Source organism: Filicampus tigris, chromosome 2 (assembly GCF_054856515.1).
Source record: "Filicampus tigris isolate MCC_2025a chromosome 2, RoL_Ftig_1.0, whole genome shotgun sequence".
NCBI lineage: Eukaryota > Metazoa > Chordata > Actinopteri > Syngnathiformes > Syngnathidae > Filicampus > Filicampus tigris.
Genome location: NC_141218.1, coordinates 4,189,274 through 4,206,795, shown reverse-complemented (window position 1 = coordinate 4,206,795; position 17,522 = coordinate 4,189,274). Strand labels below are relative to the sequence as shown.

At 45.8% G+C, this 17,522-nt stretch overlaps 2 protein-coding genes across 3 annotated transcripts; both read right to left on the bottom strand.

Annotated features, from left to right (window-relative positions):
* Nucleotides 1-2,015: 2,015 nt before the first annotated feature.
* On the bottom strand, nucleotides 2,016-7,120 carry chrnb1l (cholinergic receptor, nicotinic, beta 1 (muscle) like). Of its 2 annotated transcripts, XM_086023542.1 has the most exons (11): nucleotides 6,893-7,120; nucleotides 5,685-5,818; nucleotides 5,512-5,556; nucleotides 5,116-5,225; nucleotides 4,925-5,033; nucleotides 4,704-4,851; nucleotides 4,441-4,626; nucleotides 4,139-4,362; nucleotides 3,632-3,807; nucleotides 2,788-2,926; nucleotides 2,016-2,189 (listed from the first exon to the last, which is right to left on the bottom strand). In XM_086023542.1, exons 1-11 carry the CDS (start codon nucleotides 6,972-6,974, stop codon nucleotides 2,049-2,051), a joined length of 1,494 nt encoding a protein of 497 aa, XP_085879668.1. In that variant the 5' UTR covers nucleotides 6,975-7,120; the 3' UTR covers nucleotides 2,016-2,048. The 2 variants fall into 2 exon arrangements, with proteins under 2 accessions (XP_085879668.1, XP_085879667.1); XM_086023541.1 differs by having other exon boundaries at nucleotides 4,139-4,626.
* Nucleotides 7,121-8,829: 1,709 nt separating this feature from the next.
* chrnb1 (cholinergic receptor, nicotinic, beta 1 (muscle)) lies at nucleotides 8,830-17,403 on the bottom strand. Its single transcript, XM_086018296.1, has 11 exons — nucleotides 17,147-17,403; nucleotides 14,190-14,323; nucleotides 13,868-13,912; nucleotides 13,695-13,804; nucleotides 13,485-13,593; nucleotides 13,258-13,402; nucleotides 12,541-12,726; nucleotides 12,203-12,426; nucleotides 11,305-11,483; nucleotides 9,778-9,925; nucleotides 8,830-9,687 (listed from the first exon to the last, which is right to left on the bottom strand). The coding sequence occupies exons 1-11, from the start codon at nucleotides 17,205-17,207 to the stop codon at nucleotides 9,550-9,552; spliced, it is 1,479 nt and encodes a 492-aa protein (XP_085874422.1). The 5' UTR covers nucleotides 17,208-17,403; the 3' UTR covers nucleotides 8,830-9,549.
* Between the last annotated feature and the right edge of the window lie 119 nt (nucleotides 17,404-17,522).

Here is a 17,522-nt window from a genome sequence, read left to right as displayed (position 1 = left end):
GGGCTGGAAAACTATAGGAGGAAGGATGTGGAAAGACAGTTAGGAAAATGCACGTTTAAGCCTTTCACGTGAGCCAAGGCAACAAAAATGCCACAAAATGTGTGTATTCACTGAAATAATAATGATTGGAATATACTCATAAATTACCCAATGAGATGTGGGCCTTTTTAGTAGCGCACTAAACTACTATTCTGTTTCAGTGTATCTCCTGCCATCTGGTGGAAGAACATTGAATTGCCCTGCCGGTCATTATATGTCACTGGCATAGACAGCTGAACATAGACACAATTTGTGTGTAATAGAAAGAATTGTTTGGACCAATTAAAGACTGTAATGTGAATTATGAGAGTTGGTGTTGCGTCGTGCTGGCGTGGGTCCTTTAGAGTGCCTCATTGTCAGCCTTGAGTGCATGCACATCTCGAACAAATAGGCAGAAGAGGGGGGATTTAAAAAAAAAAAAAAGCCTGACTTGACAGCCATTATGTGGCTTTGGGCTGGCGAGTCCGCTTTAGAGCGCCTCGTTGTTGGCTGTGGAAAATCTCCGTGGCGACCCGGTAGGAGACGTTCCAGCCAGTGGAGACTTTAAACGGCTTCATTTTGCAACATGTGTTGACATATGAACGACGTTAAAGTCGCGTCCATTTTTCCAGATCGTACTGGTGGTATTTGATTGGCAGTTTTCAGGGGGGTGGTTTCATATCGTTTAATGTGTAGAGAGAACAGAGATTTTTTTTCACTATTTAAATGAGTCAGAGTTGTCAACAACAGCCTTTTCTGTGGTACGTCTACTTTTCAAGATGTTTTTACTGTCACTTTGCAGGGACTTTAAGTGAAATTGTGCCCGCGGCACACCGCATGATCTCTCATTGGTTGGGAAAACAGGGCTTTTGCAGCTATTCAAAGGTCTGCCACCATCTTATTTGGCCTTCCAGTGACTTGTCCTGACCTTTTGTCTTGCTTTCAACTTCACTTCTGACAAGAATTGCCTTATTGTTGCCCTGGATCTCCCCTATTTGATGTATCTTTTCCACGTTACAGAAGATGAAGAGGAGGAGGGATTGTGGACAGTCTGGGGCCTACCGATGTTGTCGCCATTGGTAACCTGATTTATTTGATGATCTTGGCTTGCAAAGAACACAAAAACAGCGCATTGCTCGATAAAGCCGCCCCCTCCCTGACTTCTTCTTGCACTCCACGTTTCCCTTCTTTATTAGAGCAGTAAAGACGCGTTTGACTGGCTGGTTCAGCCGTTGTTCAGTGGGCAATAGAAGAAAAGCTAAATCAGCCCACAGACAAGCACTTACAGCATTCTCACACGCACGGGGCTTCCCCCTCCCCCTCCCCTCACATTTCTGTGGCCTCCTCCTGGTCTGAAGTGCACGAGAAGGAGGGCTAATCCGACGATTGAAGTCCCACAAGTGTCCCTGGAAGTTAGCGAGTGAAGCATTAGCACTAAAGCGCCCACGCACTGCTTTTTCCTGAGGGGGGGGGGGGCGCCCTTTCCTTCATGCCCGTTGTTTTGCTCCTGAAAGCTTCTTATGCAACAGGGCCCAACTTGAGTGGAGTAGCAGCAGGACAGGGACCAGTGGACTGTGGTGTTCTCCCGTGTGCTCATTCTGCCCGTCTGGAGATAGCAAGGGGCCTTCTTTTGTCTGTGGCCAAAATAACACATTTGCCACATTTGTGTGCGCACTGCGCAGCGTGTCTCGGACCTCTCGCTGCACACCAGCAAGCCTGAAAATAGGTCGGTGACATCACAACCGCTCTGTAAGGCAATTATGTTCCTGGGGTGTGTTCTAGTGCATGAAAAATGAGTACAAAACAAAGACATTTTTTTTTTTCAATACAAATAATAAACAAATAGCATAGTTTGCTAATGAAATGATGTTGACAAAAGGAAGTATCTTTGAACTCATGGGACTTTTGCAGAGTCATTACAAAGTCGCATATTATCTCGAGCTGCGTTGTAAGTTCAAACTAGTCAACCGTACGACCACCCTGGAGGCTGTGGTCATAAGGATGCCTGACGAGGATGATTTGACGCCCTCTTACGGGAAGGGGTTGTCTGGCGTGTAGTTGAAACTGGCGTCCAAGAACATCGCCAGAGTGCCCAGAGTCGTGATGATGACAAAAAGCCAGAGGAAGAGACGATCCACCACCAGGGCGATGAACTGCCAGTCCTCTGTCATCTGCGTACACACGCGCATTCATAAACCATCAATACTGTGCCAAAATGCAATAAAATAACATGCAACTGTGCCACGTGCGTCATTTGGAGCAGTTTGCAATCAATATTCATTTAAAGATAAAGAAAAATATTTAACATTGAATTCAAATACATCAAATAAGAGATGCTGGTTATTCAAATGTGTCCATGTGTACAAACTGCGACAGATGTGTTTTGCAAGTTGAACCTCTTTGGAGCAAGTTTTGCTCAGACCAACCAGTCAGAGTACGGAAGAATGCTGACATCATCGAGGGTAGCTGTCCGGCCCCGTGAGGACGTATTTGAAATCTGATCGTTTCAAGAAACTGTTCTATTGCTAAAACAGTATCGTCGAAGTTACGTTGGCCAGAACAACCGATTGCGAAGGCCTTGGGCAGATTAGACAGACATGACTACAGACAGAGGCTGAAATCTTATCGGGCAAAAAAAGTCTCAACGACAAGAACGTAGTCAAGCATTACCTTCGCGGGAAATTCTTGTAAAAACAAGAAATTAGTTCCATGGGTCAAATATTAGAGTTAAGGCTGTAAGTACAGGTCCCAACGGACCGTGTTCCTCACCGAATCGTCGGTATCTTGCTTCTTTAGCTGCTCGGCCATATACGTGACGGCAGCGATGGCCGACTTCAGGTTGGGAGGAAGGATCAGACAGAATCCGTCCGTCTCCGGAAGCCTTTGGAGTCGCACCGGACTCTCGCACCTAAAAGGATGAGGATGACACAGGATGCTTGCACTTTGGTCACTTGGACTAAACACATCGCTGAATGAGCTGATTTTTAAGAGCCGTTTTTCTCCAGTCTGACACAGCTACATTCAAATGTTTTCTCAAAGGCAACGCTTTCAAACCGAGCGAAAGCGAAACCCTCGACACATTTTCCGTACATGTGCCCCTGATGACCCCTGTGTCCGGTGGGGGGGGCACGAATGCGTGTGCATCACTCGTCCGAGCGCTGAGCGACAGCAGCAGCGAGCTCCTAAAACACAAGGTCGAGTCTGAACCTCTGACCTCCACATACAAACGCGCAGTCGGAAGTTGTGCGAGTGGCTTGGGAATGGTGCGACAACATGCGCTGCAAGGCAACAGCAACACTCCTAACTGCAGATAAATAATGACACAATAATCCGTGCGCAAAGATCGACGGCTCGTTTAAAACGTCCCTCCGAGATAAAGAGGATGAAGGAATAAACTTGAGTGTGACACAGATCGTCACCGCATAAATCTTCACACGTCCTTGGCAGGATTAGACCCTGATGCCCAACCAAAATGGCGGCTTAGGATCTGGCGGCTGTGGCTGGGTCGCGGGGCTTAGTTTGACTGACGCAGGCTCTCGTGTGTACTGAATGAGGAGGTGAGTGGCAACAGGAAAGTAGAGTTAATGTTACTTTCACGTTTGTATGACTTTACCTGCCTCTCCAGGGTATGACAAGATCGGGGTTGATCTTGCGGAAGAAGTACTCCCCAGGCTGTCGTCCGTTGAAGCTCGGTGCCGGTGTTTGGTCACAAGAATCCTCCTTCAAAAGACACTCCTCTTGCTCGGGCCGCGTCATGCCGATATACTTGGGCAGGAAATTTATGAAGAACTAGAAGCCAGGAATCAGAGTGCTTTTTAGAGCTGGTGGAAAGCTTCCGGTAAATTTCCAAGGCAAGTTAAGAGGAGGACGTTTGGAAATATTCCACACTGGAAACCTTTCACAGGAATTTGTGGCATTTGGGGTTTTCCAACTTGGAATTTGCAACCCAAATCCTAATGGATGTTCTGGATTTTCATCATAGGTAATAAGCTTTGGGATGACTTAGAGCAGAAGACGCAGAGGACAGGGAGAGACGAAGAAGGATGATTTGCTATGGACACCCCTGATTACGATGAATCCGAAAGGGAACGGAGACGACGTTAAAAAGCATCCGACTCACACTGCGGACCCAGCTGGGCATGATGTGCGTGCTGGGCGTGCGGTGGTGCAAGTTGAGGACGACCACGCTCAGGATGACGGAGAAGGTGACCAGGATCATGGTGAACATCACGTAGTTGACGATGATGGGGATGGCCAGCGAAGTCTCGGGGACCTTGTCCGCCAGCAGCAGCATGAAGACAGTCAAGGCGATGAGAACCGAAATGGACAGGGTCATCTTCTCTCCTAGGAACCAAGCAGGCGACGAGGCGCATTGACACATTGTTTTTTGTGGACAAGGGCAAGACAGCTTCAGTATCACACCTGCTCCGGGGGGAAGGTAAAAGACGAAAATAGCCAAGACACTCGTGAGGATGCAGGGAACAATGATGTTGATGATATAGAAGAGAGGCTTCCTCTCAATGATCAGGTAGAAGGTGATGTCCTCATACAGATCCTCCTTGACGTTCTTTCTCGAGGGTTTATGGCATATGTTCCACTCCCCGTTCTCTGTTGACAGTCGACAGGAAACGGACAAAAAGTCAAGAAAAGTCACTCAGGACTTTCAAGCAAAGTCCATCACCCACCCGTGAACGCGTTTTCGTCTATGACTATCTCCCGGATCTCCTTTCCATCGTCGTCCAGATAATACTGCAGCTCCACTTCCGAGGCGTCGTAGGTGTACGAGCGGAAGACCATACTGCAGTTTTGCCAGTCGAAGGGGAAGTAGGCAACCTGTGGAAGCGTTTGGTGGGTTAAAAGAGCGACAAGACGGAGACTGTCGTGACCTTATGTAACCAGACTGCACCTCGATAGAGCAAGAACTGCGATAGATGGCCGGCGGAAGCCAGTTGACTGTCCCGTCGTTGTACACCAAGACGTTGACGTATAAAGCTACGTCAAATTGACCGTCATTGCTGCGGGGATGACAAAAGACAAGTGATGTTTTGTTTCTCGTCATGTGGAAAGTTGTTTGAAACAAAACGCGTGGACGCTCACTTGTTTATGAGGTAGACATCTGGACGCCACACCTTGTTGGCGGGAATCCTCAAAACATTTATGTTGTCGTAGTCCTTTGGGTCCCACGACAAGCGGTAGTCTTTCCACTCCTGCCGACATGTCATACTTTGACCTTGATGGTACAGCTTCAAAGTCAGGATCGGGGCTATGCAGGATAGGTTCTCTCTCGTTTACCACAGCCCATTATTATTGAAATCACGATTCTTCATTCGCACTGCTTTAAATTCAAGGCCCCCCAATTTAGAATTCTCATTACCGCCAAGCTAAAGACAGAGCGAGAATGAAGGTAAAAGAAAAGCGGGAAATCATTTGCGGTGCATGAAAAGTGACAAGTGAACTTGGCTGGAGTGATTATGCGTGTTTGTACCCTCATACCAGATTCATGAACACGTTGGTCGTCATCTCGCCATTCTTCTCATTCTGTAGTCAGGTAGACACACTCATCCGAGGTCATCCATTAGTCATTTATGACTGCATTTGCATGTTTGAGTGTGCATGCCTGCAATGTGTGCGTGTGTGTGTGTCTGTGTGTGCGCGCGCGTGCTCACCAAGCTGACGAGTTGGGACAGAGTCATTCCCACCCGCACCATCACTCTCTCCTCCCAGTACTGAGCGGGTCGCACCTTCAAGTTGTAGTTCTTAAATATCTTCAGAAGGAGCTTCCGCTCCATTTCTGAGGCTCCTGTGGCAACACACAAAATAAATTACTGATGCAGATCGGAAATGCAGCTGACGGGTGCATTTTATCCTCGCCGTGCACTGTTGCCGACTGTTTGTCGCACACCAAGCGGTTGAGCACCACGCACCTATATGCGACTTCATGTCTGGTTTTGAGGCTCCTCGCAAAGTATACCGAACAGTATTATTTTTCAATGAACCACAAAAACATGGCGTGATTGTCAAGGAAGAAGCGGATCGCCACAAAGAGAAGAAACTGGCGACAATAAAGGAGGGAGTGGTTAGCAAATTGGAAGTCAATTATTTGCACTTAGTTTGATGACCAGGGCACCCAAATATGTCCTCTGATGACAGACTGGACCTTCCTCCCGAATGTGTGCCCCGACAAGACGAGGGGCAGACAAAGAAGGACAACCAGGACGTGCAGAGCGAGTGGTCTGCGGGGGCAGGTGCTGGTGGTGTGAGGCGGGTCGCAAAGGTGACTGAGCTAATGTAATTGATATGCAGCAGGGGAACGAGATCAAAGGGATGTCTGGGATACCAGCGCCATCCGGGCCCCAAATAGACTCTGATTATCAAACAATGATGTGATAATATGTTTGATTGAATGTACCAAGTTCTTTTGACTACAAAAAAACATCATTTTTGCCCATTTGCTTTCACGTGGGCACCTAATAATGACATAAAATTTCATGGAGATGTGGAATCAGTAGAAATTAGAGAAGGCCCGCTACTGGTTCTCCAAATGGCTGGAGACGTCAGAGCGGTGTGTTTGTTTTGGGTCAGTCATAAAAATCAATCAAAAGTCATCTCTTTACCTGCTATGACAATGTGCCCTTCGATAAAGCCTTTCTTGCTCATTAAGAAACAATCATACACTCTGAGTATTGAGAGGTACTGCTGCATCAATCAATTATTACGCGGAGGAGCTGTTCTATGCTTCCAACATTAAGGAAATCATTTGGGGAAGGTCAAAGAACTCCATCAAACACCCAGAGTGGAGATGTTGCCATCCTTGCATCCAAACCTATTCTAAAAGACGCGAGAGGAACATTTTGCGAAGCAATCGTGTCCTTACCGGTGAAAGAGAGACAAAGGCATATGATGACAAGTTGGTTAACGTTCAGGTGAATGTTCATCATCTTATTTGGTCCACTCATCTTCTGGTGGTAGTCCAAAGACCCCGAGAACCTCCAGAGGTCACCCCTCTGCACCTTCACCCAGATGGATGTGGCTCTCCAGTCGCTCCAGCTCAGAAAAGTCGACACTCGCACTCATCTATTAGGCAGCTTTTGGCAGCTTGTCGTCCAACAAAGATCTCCCTCTCCGTTGTCTTTGCCTGCTTCGGATCATACCTCAACAATGGGGAACCACCGCCTGATTGGGTACTGGTGCTGGGAGTGACGAGAGGGTGGAATGTGTTTGTACTGGGAAGCCTTTGGAGCAGACACCTGTTGGTGCGCACCAATCGGAGAATGTTGGGACTGTGGGGACGGTGGGTGGGGAGGAACAAAGAGGAAGTGGAGGGGCGCTGGTGGTGTGATCAAGGACTGGCAGTGGGTTATGCGCTGTGACAATGGAGATATTTTTGGGGAGGTGTGCGCTTGGTTGGCCTGCACCAAATATTCGGTGCAGGTGTCACTGAACGTGCATTCTACACTCGTGTAGTGAATGACTTCAAGGTGCCTTTTGCAAGGCCTATAAAGTACACGTATGTTCCCCTGCTGTACCTTTTCACCGTGCAACTCCACAGGGATTTCAATGCATTGTACCACACTGCGTTTTGCTGTCAGGGAGGCCTCGGTAGAATGTGCTCTTCAGAATAATAATACATTCAACTTTCAGCTACCGTGTCTTGGGTCAGTCTCACGTTTACCTTGCAACGGTCAGGGTCTCCGGAGGGAAAACATAAACAGGTCATTAATCAGCCACAGGTTGATGGTGGCTAAAGGGAAAACGTCTCCAGCTCGGCCAGCTGCCTTGTGGCCGCTCGCTGTATAAATACTTCAATGACAAGGAGCCGCTTGCATGGTCTTTGCTGCCTCACTTTCAGGACGGTGCACATCAGCAAGCTAATGTTCTTGGTGTACGTGGATATGGAGCTGCTTTCTTCTTCTTTATCCAATTTTGGATACATTATTTACTGGCTGTATTGTTGTATGTTACATCTTTGTGCATCCGGGCACTGTATGAACCCATACGAATGTCAGGGAAGTCCACACTCTAAAAACTGTTGGGTTAAAAATAACACAATTTTGGGTCAAAAAAGGACCGATCCACTTCTTGGATCAATTTGACCCGATTGTTTTGCAGAAAACAACCTGAAAAATTGGGAGTTTTGCACAAACAACGCAAGAAGGTGGGTCAATTTGACCCAATTTGTGGAAAGGTCCATTTTTAACCCCAAATTGTGTTATTTTTGACCCAACTGTTTTTAGAGTGTACGGATGGACTTCCCTGACATTCACATACCAAGACCACATACCCAAAATTGTGTTCTTTTTGGGTCCATTTTTTTTTTTTTTTACCCCAAATTGTGTTATTTTTAACCCAATTTTTTTTGGAGTGTATGAATGTCAGGGAAGTCCATCCGTACACTCCGACAGTCATGCACTCTGAAATTGTGTTATTTTTGGGTCCATTCTTTACCCCAAATTGTGTTATTTTTAGCCCAATTGTTTTTAGAGTGTACGAATGTCAGCGAAGCCCATCCGTACACTCTAAGAACACTTGGGTTAAAAATAACACAATTTGGGGTTAAAGATGAACCAATCCACTACTCAATTTGATCCATCTCCCAGTTTTCTTCCAAAAATCGGACTGTTTTGTACAAAACAACGCAAGCAAGTGGGCCAAATTGACCCAAATAGTGGATCAGTCCATTTTTGACCCAAAATTGTGTTATTTTTAACCCAACTGTTTTCAGAGTGTATAGCTGAACCCGTGCCAGATTGTGTGTGTGTGTGTGTGTGTGTGTGGCTTGCAAGCATTCTCTGAACAAATGAAGCCTTGTGAATTATCACACCTCAGATCTTTATTGAAATAAATGTGGAAAAAAACACATTTGCATGCAAGTGTGTTGACATCCAGACCGCAGAGTCGAGAGAGAATGAGAAAACACCCCCCAAAAAAAACAACATACCAAATGGTCGACTATATAGTGGGAATTCCACAGGCTATTCACAGCTGCAACGTAAGAATAGCCTCCCTGTACAAACACACATAAGTGCTTTAAATACAAAGAGGATTAGTTTGGGCACAGGAATATCCATAAAGCATGTGACACACTGTGGCGCATTGTGACACATGGAAATGAAAAGCATACAGCTGGGTCATGATGGCATCTGCCGTGCCTCGTGTGTTTATTTGTTGACACCACGTCGGAATATTTCGGCCACGCTGGATCCACGCTCCGGCGCAGATGAACACGTATGAATATTTTTAGCACTGAATTCAACTCGCGCTTCGCACGTCTGCCTCAGTTCTGAGGTTCCGAGTTTGAATCTGCGCTGGAGCTTTCGTGTGTGGACTTAGAAGTTTGCACGTTTGCTGAAGTTCTCAAGCCTGCCCGCTCATCTGTGAACAGTCGAGATGTTCATTCATCTGCGTGGGAGTCAAATGCCTGCAACAGTTGTCCGCCTAACCTCAACTTTCACAACATTTCCACGCAAGTCAGTAGAAAAAAAAAAAAAAACAAAGCCCGAAGTCGATTGACTTTTTCTTTCAAACACCGTGTTAAAAAGGGTCGGTGGGTGCTCGATTGAGGCTGGCCTTGATAAAAATAGCCAAGGTGCCCACAGTGGTGAAGATGACAAAAATCCAGAGGAACATGCGGTCCACCACCATGGCCACGTACTGCCAGTCCTCCTTCAGCTGGGACGCATGGAAGCAGAATCAGAGAGGCACAGTTAAAATCCCCGTTTTGCAATGAAAGAGATTGATTGTGATTGGTGCAAATCTCACAGCTTCGTAGTCCTTCTCGGCCTGCAGCGCTTCAGCAATGTACGTGATGGCCTCAACGGCGGACTTCAGCTCGGGGGGCAGGGAAATGTAGCTACTGGGCCCGTCGATGAATTTCCTTAGGTCGGATGATTTGCCCTCCGCTTGGAATCTGCGTACATAAATATAAATAAATAATGTCCACAGTGAGTGTCAGGATGCAATGAGATGAAAAGTATGGAAGCAATTGGATTTTCTAGTATTGGGAGGATGAAGACTCAGAGCTTTTATATTGTCGCTGTCCTGTGAAAAACACTTCCAATTCTGGGATAAAAAAATAATTTTCACGTTAATGCGATGTCTGTAACGTGGAAACACCATTCACATAAAAATAAGAAAATTGAAAAAATACGTGTTTTTCACAGGACAGCGATGATACTATGTGTGTGTGTGTACAGGACATTATCAAACAATCCGTTTTTTCGCTTTTGTACTTAAAGGGAAGTCAACCCAAACGTCTATTTTTTCAAGAATATGTTCTATGCAGTCCCACTAGTTGAAACAAGGCATTCTGATAAATATTGCGTTTGTGGAATAAGAGTTAATCCACCCGTTTTTAACCAAATCTGGGGGCGGCCATTTTGTCACTTCCGTCGACTGAACATGACATCACAACTGCTCAGGTAACGACCAGTCACGGCTGACCTGTTTCCTGAAGCTGAGCTATGATTGGTCGTTACCTGACCAGTTGTGATGTCACGATCAGTTGACAGAAGTGACAAAATGGCCGCCCCCCGAGATAGCTATAAACAGGTGGATTTTTTTGCTTAACTTATATTCCACAAATGCAATATTAATCTGAATGTTGTGTTTCAACTCGTGGGCCTGCGTAGAACATATTATTAAAGGTATATGTTTGGGTTGACTTTAAGTTCATGTCAAGAGTCATAGTATTAGTGGAAGAGTTCCTGCTCAGATTCTTGCTTGGACTTTTTCTGTTGTTCCTGTTTGACCACTGACCACCAGAGAGCAGTGTGGCTCTGCATCCCGGACCGGCCCGAGCGTGGAACAACCTGCTTGGTATTCACTTCAAACACTAGATGAGTTTATGATGCAGTGGTGGTCCTGGCAAAGAGGCTGTGACCTCTGTGATGTGACGGGAGGCTATGAGGGGGCTCCTCATTTGGGGAGACAGCGATAAGGGAAGAGGAAGAGAAGAGACTTGTTGTCCTCGGAAGTTTTTCTCTTCTGGTTTCCTCCCCAACAGTGCTCAAAGTAGCACCTCAGCGAGGAGTAAATTAGAATTCATTAGGCTAATTCAACTAAAACTGGCTGTGCCTGGTGCCAAGACATGCACTAAATCCAATTTAGTATGTGTGTGTGTGTGTGTGTATATCTTGGGACATACTGCGGCCTCATCAAATTGCTCTTACAGACCCTTATCGGGCTGACCTTTTGCTCTTCACACTCATTATAACGCTTTTTTTCCGACAATAATGAAGAGGTATGCAGAAATGCCGGCGACCTCATCACTAATGGGCGTGGCCTCACCTGTTGGGTTTAGGGAACAAGACGGAGGAATCGGGCTTTCGGATGAAGTACTCATCGGTGGCCTTGTTGATGGTAAACACTTTTTTTTCCCGCGGGATTGGCAGCATTTTGAGGGCCAGGGGCACTTCCACTTTGGGGCGCAGCATGCACAGGTATGGGGGCAGCATGTGGATGAAGATCTATGGACAAGGAGGACGGTTTAGTTTCATTTGGACCGGGATTTATGGGCCAAATGAGATTTAATTGGCCTGCATTCGCATGGTGAGGCCGGAAACATTTGTCAAAATGCTCAATTTGTGAGCGAGAGAACCCATGAGAACCAGCGTGCCGGGTAACGTGATCTGTCTCCTCGGCAGTCGGCTCTCAAGGTCACCTTGATTGAGGCTCAAGCCGATCTTCTCATTAAAGGACGAATGTCGTAGTGGAAAGAACAAGATTTGCAAAGAATGTAGGAATTTGGATGTGAACAATCTCATTTGACTTTAAAGTAGAAGTCAACCCAAACATATCTTTCAAGAATATGTTCTATGCAGGCCCACTAGTGGAAACAAGGCAATATGATTAATGAGTTAAGCAGCAAAATCCACCTTTTTTGAGCCATCTGAGGGGCGGCCATTTCGTCAGTTCTTGTCGACTGAAAATGACATCACAGAATCTCAGGGCTCAGATCACCACCAATCACGGCTCACCTGTTTTCTGAAGCTGAGCTCTGATTGGTGGTTAGTCGACAGAAGTGACAAAATGGCCGTCCCCAGAGATGGCTAAAAACGGGTGGATTTTGTTGCTGAACTCATATTCCACAAACACAATATTAAAACAATGTTTGGGTTGACTTCTGCATTAAGGGCTGATGAGGAAAATGGCTTTCCCACAGTTTGTTCGTATCGCTTGTTCTCACCCTGCGGACCCACAGGGGCATCATGTGTGTGTTGGGCGAGCGGTGGTGCAGGTTGAGCACGACCACGCTGAGGATGACGGAGCAGGTGACCAGGATCATGGTGAACATGATGTACTTGACAATGATGGGAACGCCCAGCGAGGTCTCGGGAATTTTGTCCGCCAACAGCAGCAGGAAGACGGTAAGGGTGAGCAAAACGTTGATGGAAAGGCCCATCTTTTCACCTGATGGGGAGAGCAAAGTTGACGCTTAGGTGTTGGTCCAATAATCTCGGCAAAGTCGCAATGACACGTTATTTGGACTTGGTTTCTGTCTGGCATGCCAGCGTCGGACCATACCTGCATCGGGTGGCAGGTAGAAATTAAAGATGGCAATGATGGTGATGAGGATGCAAGGGATGATGATGTTCAGGACGTAGTAAAGCGGCTTCCTCTCGATGATCAGGTAGAAGCTCATGTCCTCGTACAGGTCTTTGTTCATGTTCTTCCTGCACGCCTTGTGTCTGATGTGCCACTCGCCGCTCTCTGGGGTCGCACGGTCAGCACGTTAATACAACTCAACTCAAGTTTTATTTATGGAGCGTTTAGAAATAACCGTCGATCAGGGGTGTTCAACCCTGTTCCTCCAGGGCTGCTCTCCTGCCTGTTTTCCATCCCTCCCCGCAGGACACTTGCTTCAAAAGATCAGATAATCAGCAAGGTCTGCAGAAGCCGGATAACGATCCTGATCGTTTGAATCTGGTTTGTTGCAGCAGAGAGAGATGGAAAACGGACAGGACAATGGCCCTCGAGGAACAGGATTGAAGATCCCTGCCGTAGATGAACAAAAGCGTTGTACATAAATACAAATCAAACAGGTTTGAGGAATTGATAGCAAGAGTGTTTGTCTGATGTGCGTTGTGAGGTCGTTCCATATTTAGGACCAACTGAAGACATTTGAGGGAAGGCTGGCTGACTCCAAAGTAAAGTTAGAATCGATATTTAAACAGTCCTCTTCGTCTCTCACGCAAGATGTTCTGAGAGGAAAGTGTCCCCTGAGCGTCTAGGTTGCCCTACCGCTGAAGGCCTCGTCCAGTTGGATCTCCCGTATCTCTTTGCCGTTCGCATCCAGGGCGTACTGCAGCTCGATCTCGGTGGAGTCGTACGTGTAGGAGCGGAATTGCATGCTGCAGTTCTGCCAGTCGAAGGGGAAATACGTCACCTGGTGCGGGGAAAAGGCGGAAGTCCAGTCGAGGAGTGCGAAAGCGCAAATGTGTGTTGTTGTTCAAGAGCCTTATCCTCACCCGAACGCCACAGGAGCTCAGGTAGAGTGCAGGTGGGGTCCAGGTCACCCTGCCGTTGCTGTACACTTGCACGTGAACATGCAGCGCCACGTCAAACACGCCATCGTTGCTGCAAGTCAACAAAAACACGATAAGGAATGAGCAAGAGGACAAACTCATTATTTATTTATTTTTTTGTGCTCGCGACACAGGTGCTGTCAGTCGCCTTACTTGTTAATCAGATAAATGTCCGGCAGCCACACTTTTGAAGCGGGAATACGCAACACCTCGATCCCATCATGCTCTTTGGGATCCCATGACAAGTTGTAATCGCTCCACTCCTGTTTGCAAAGCTCCTTTTAAGAAGTGTCCAGATGGAAGGCAGACTTTGAACAAGTGCTTACCAAATTCATGACAACGACCGTGCTCATTTCTTCATTTTTCATATTCTGGAGGAGATGTAAAACAGAATAAAAGTCAGTGTATTGTTGGGTTCGCAAAGGTTTTTAGACAGAGACACTTGATTCACTGGTTGAGTATGTATTCATGTGTGTGTGTGTGACTGTTCGACTGAGCCCGACTGGCTATTTAAAACACAGCAAGGAATGTCAGGCAGACAGCTGGGACGGGCACTGAGCAGGGGGACGCTTACTGGAACTTATTTTGCGAACTAAGAGAGACAAAATACAATCTCACACGTCTTTGCATCCATTCGTTTGAACTCACCATTCCAACAAACGAGGAGAGGGTCATGCCCACTCGGACCACCACTCGCTCCGCGGGGTCGCGTGCAGGCCGGACCTTGAGGTTGTAGTTAGTGAAGACCTGCTTCGTTAGTGCCTGCTCTACATCCCCTGCTCCTGAACAATTCAAAATCAAACAAATAGGTCATACATACAGTATTCGATGCTGTTTGTAATCTTGTACAGTGTGAACCAAAGGCTGTCATTTTTACGCTTAGCTTCAAGCGCTGGTTCTGTTTTCCAGAGGTGGGCATTCCGTCAGACTGACGAACCGGTCCGTCGGTCCGTCACTGACGCAGGCCCAGTTTGCTGACGGCTGACGAATGACGGGACACTTTTAAAAAATGACGGGCTAAGCACTGACCGACGTGGATTTTCTTCCGTCAGTAATCGTCATTAACCGGGTCAAGTGCTGATGGACCTCCTAGTCCGTCATTGATGGACACCTCTTTTTCTGATGTGTTTTTTTGTCGGGTGGGGTGACGGGATGGATTGACGGACAGATGGACGACTGACAGACTGACCAACTGATGTTTACAATTCAGTTTGGATTGAAAATATGACGGATTGACGAATGACGGACGGGTACCCAGACTGCTGACGGATGGCAAATGACGGACCGGCAAAATTGAGTAAAATGCCCACCTCTGCTTTTTTCAAATCATGTACAAGACATTTCAGTGGTAGAAGGTGAGAAACATCAAGAATGAAATGCTTGTTGAATAATCTCCCAGAATGCAAGGTCATTCACCAAGACATGACATTTTTAACATTTACTGCCCGAAGACGGCTGGGATAAGCTCCAGCACACCGTCTGGGATAATGGATGGATGGATGGATGGTTTTAATGATGTGAAAAACAAGTTGGATAATAAAAAAAATCCCCTCATATTGATTTTGAGAAGATTTGAAAAAACTGAGAACTGGTGGGATAGACTCGTTTGGAAAAGAATACAAATAATTATCCAACACCTTGACACCATGTCCTTCGACAAATCAGACCAAAAGCAGCGATGTGCCAAGAAGTGACTGAAGATCTTTATCACTTGCCGAGGTTGTGTGGTGTGTAGTAGCCGTGAAAAATGATCTTAAACACATACGGATGTAAAGGACGGTTTTAATCATCCTTATTTTGGTGACCACATCGGAGTCGATTACATAAACGTAGAGCATATAATGGACACAGTTACCCCGCCCATTTCCATTTTGGACTTTTATGAAACAGTGCAAAATTACTTGAATGACGTCAGAGCAAATTACGGTGCAGTATAATAATTGTCAATTCAACGTTTGACCGCAATAACTTCACACTGATAACTGCTTGACAGGAATGCTACTGCGGGACGGGAAAGACCCCTACTCGAGAATTCCGGCCTGCCGTCTGACCTGGACCCTTTAGAGCAAGGACAGAAGTCAACCAGTCGTGCAGTCCTGGTGGTTCTAGATCAGAGTAACCTAACGGTGCCAACAACTGGTCTGGATCCAATCAGTGAGTAAGTAACACCCATTTAAAGTACTGTACATGTACTGTATGTTTAACTAATGGCAATACAATTAAGAGGTAATGGCTCATTGGTGAAGTTGTTTCATGAGCATTTATTTCACTGTGACCAGCATATGTTTCTCAAACTGCGTTGAGATTGTCCAGCGACCGATTGCTCATTGAATCACTCGCCTGACATTGCAAACTGTATTGATTTTCTCCGTGGTTCATGTGATTTCATATGACTGTGCAGTATATATTGTCGCTGTCCGGCGGAAACCTCGTACGCACAAACGTGGTTCAATTCATTTTTTTTTTCCCTCAAATAAGGAACGTTAAGAAATCATTATTTTACATCAAATCATATGTGCCGAAATTATTAGCACCCCTGATGTTAATACTTTGTACAAGACCCTATTGGCAACAAAATTGTAAATATGCCGTCACTTGTATAGCGCTTTTCTACCTTAGGTACTCAAAGCGCTCCACACTGTACCTCATTCACCTACTGATCTGTTTATTTTACTCATTTGCTAGCTTGTGCATTTAATATTAGCATTACGCGACGGAGACAACTTGACATGCGTTAAGAGTCAGTCATAGATGGATGTAACAAAGAGAATCCGGTCACTTTTAAAAATAAAATGTTTTTCAGCCTCGGATAACAAATAAACCAGAAGTGCTGTATTTTTTTTTTCTTTCTTTCATCTTTGCGGCCCGTCATGGCCCGGTCCAAAGTGGACTGTGGCCCGGTACCGGTCCGCGGCCCGGTGGTTGGGGACCCCTGTTCTCTATCATCCAGCGAACTGGATCCTCTCCTTTGCACTCTAGTCTTTAGAACCCTCCAAAGGTTTTCAATGGGGTTGAGGTCTGGGGACTGAGCTTGATTCTGTGTCTGGTGAACAATTTCTACAATTTTCAGTCATGAGAGTATGCATCTGCAATAAAAATTGAATTCATTTTAAGGCTTTTAACACATCTTAAGCAGGAGTGCCAATAATTATGTATGTATGTATATATATATATATATATATATATATATATATATGTTTTTTTTCATTAATTAATTTTTTCACATGGAAAAATAAGCAGGCTCAATGCATTCTTATCTTATGAAATTATTTAGAATTAATAATGCCGGTAGATACTTTTCTCCTATTAGTTGGCGATGCACACTTAAGGTAGCATCTGATTGGTCAAGGTCAGGTAAAAGCGTACATGATTTTATCGTACATCTTTGCGGTGCACGTATTGTATGTGCCGTTATGGCAATGACGATATTTTTTAATATATCATGCATCCCTCTCTCTCTCACTATCTATCTATCTATCTATCTATCTATCTATCTATCTATGTATATATATATATATATATATATATATATATATATATATATATATATATATATATTTACACATACACACACATATGCATGACTACTGTTAACTGTTGCTTACCTCCGAGTGAACTCAGGCTGCATACACAGCACGCCAACAGAAACAAGTCTGCATTTTTCATAGTGACAAAAGCAGCAAAAACTCCAAACCGTTGAAACAAATGTTTTTTTTCCCAGCTTGTCTGGTGTCTTTCTTTCGTCTTTTCTGGTCCCGTGGAAGTCCCGTGGAGATCTGTAGTGTGACTTCTAGTCCGAGTGGACTGTTGTTGTCTGTCAATCAGGCCGAACGGGCCAACTGCTGACTGCTCCAATTACGACGGACAAGGGGGAGGCCAGGCCAGTGTGTGTGTGCGTGGGTGCGTGTGTGTGTGTGTCCCCTTCCCGGCCCATAACTGCTTGCATGTATTGCTTATTTGGTCCCTCCTCTTCACCTAGAA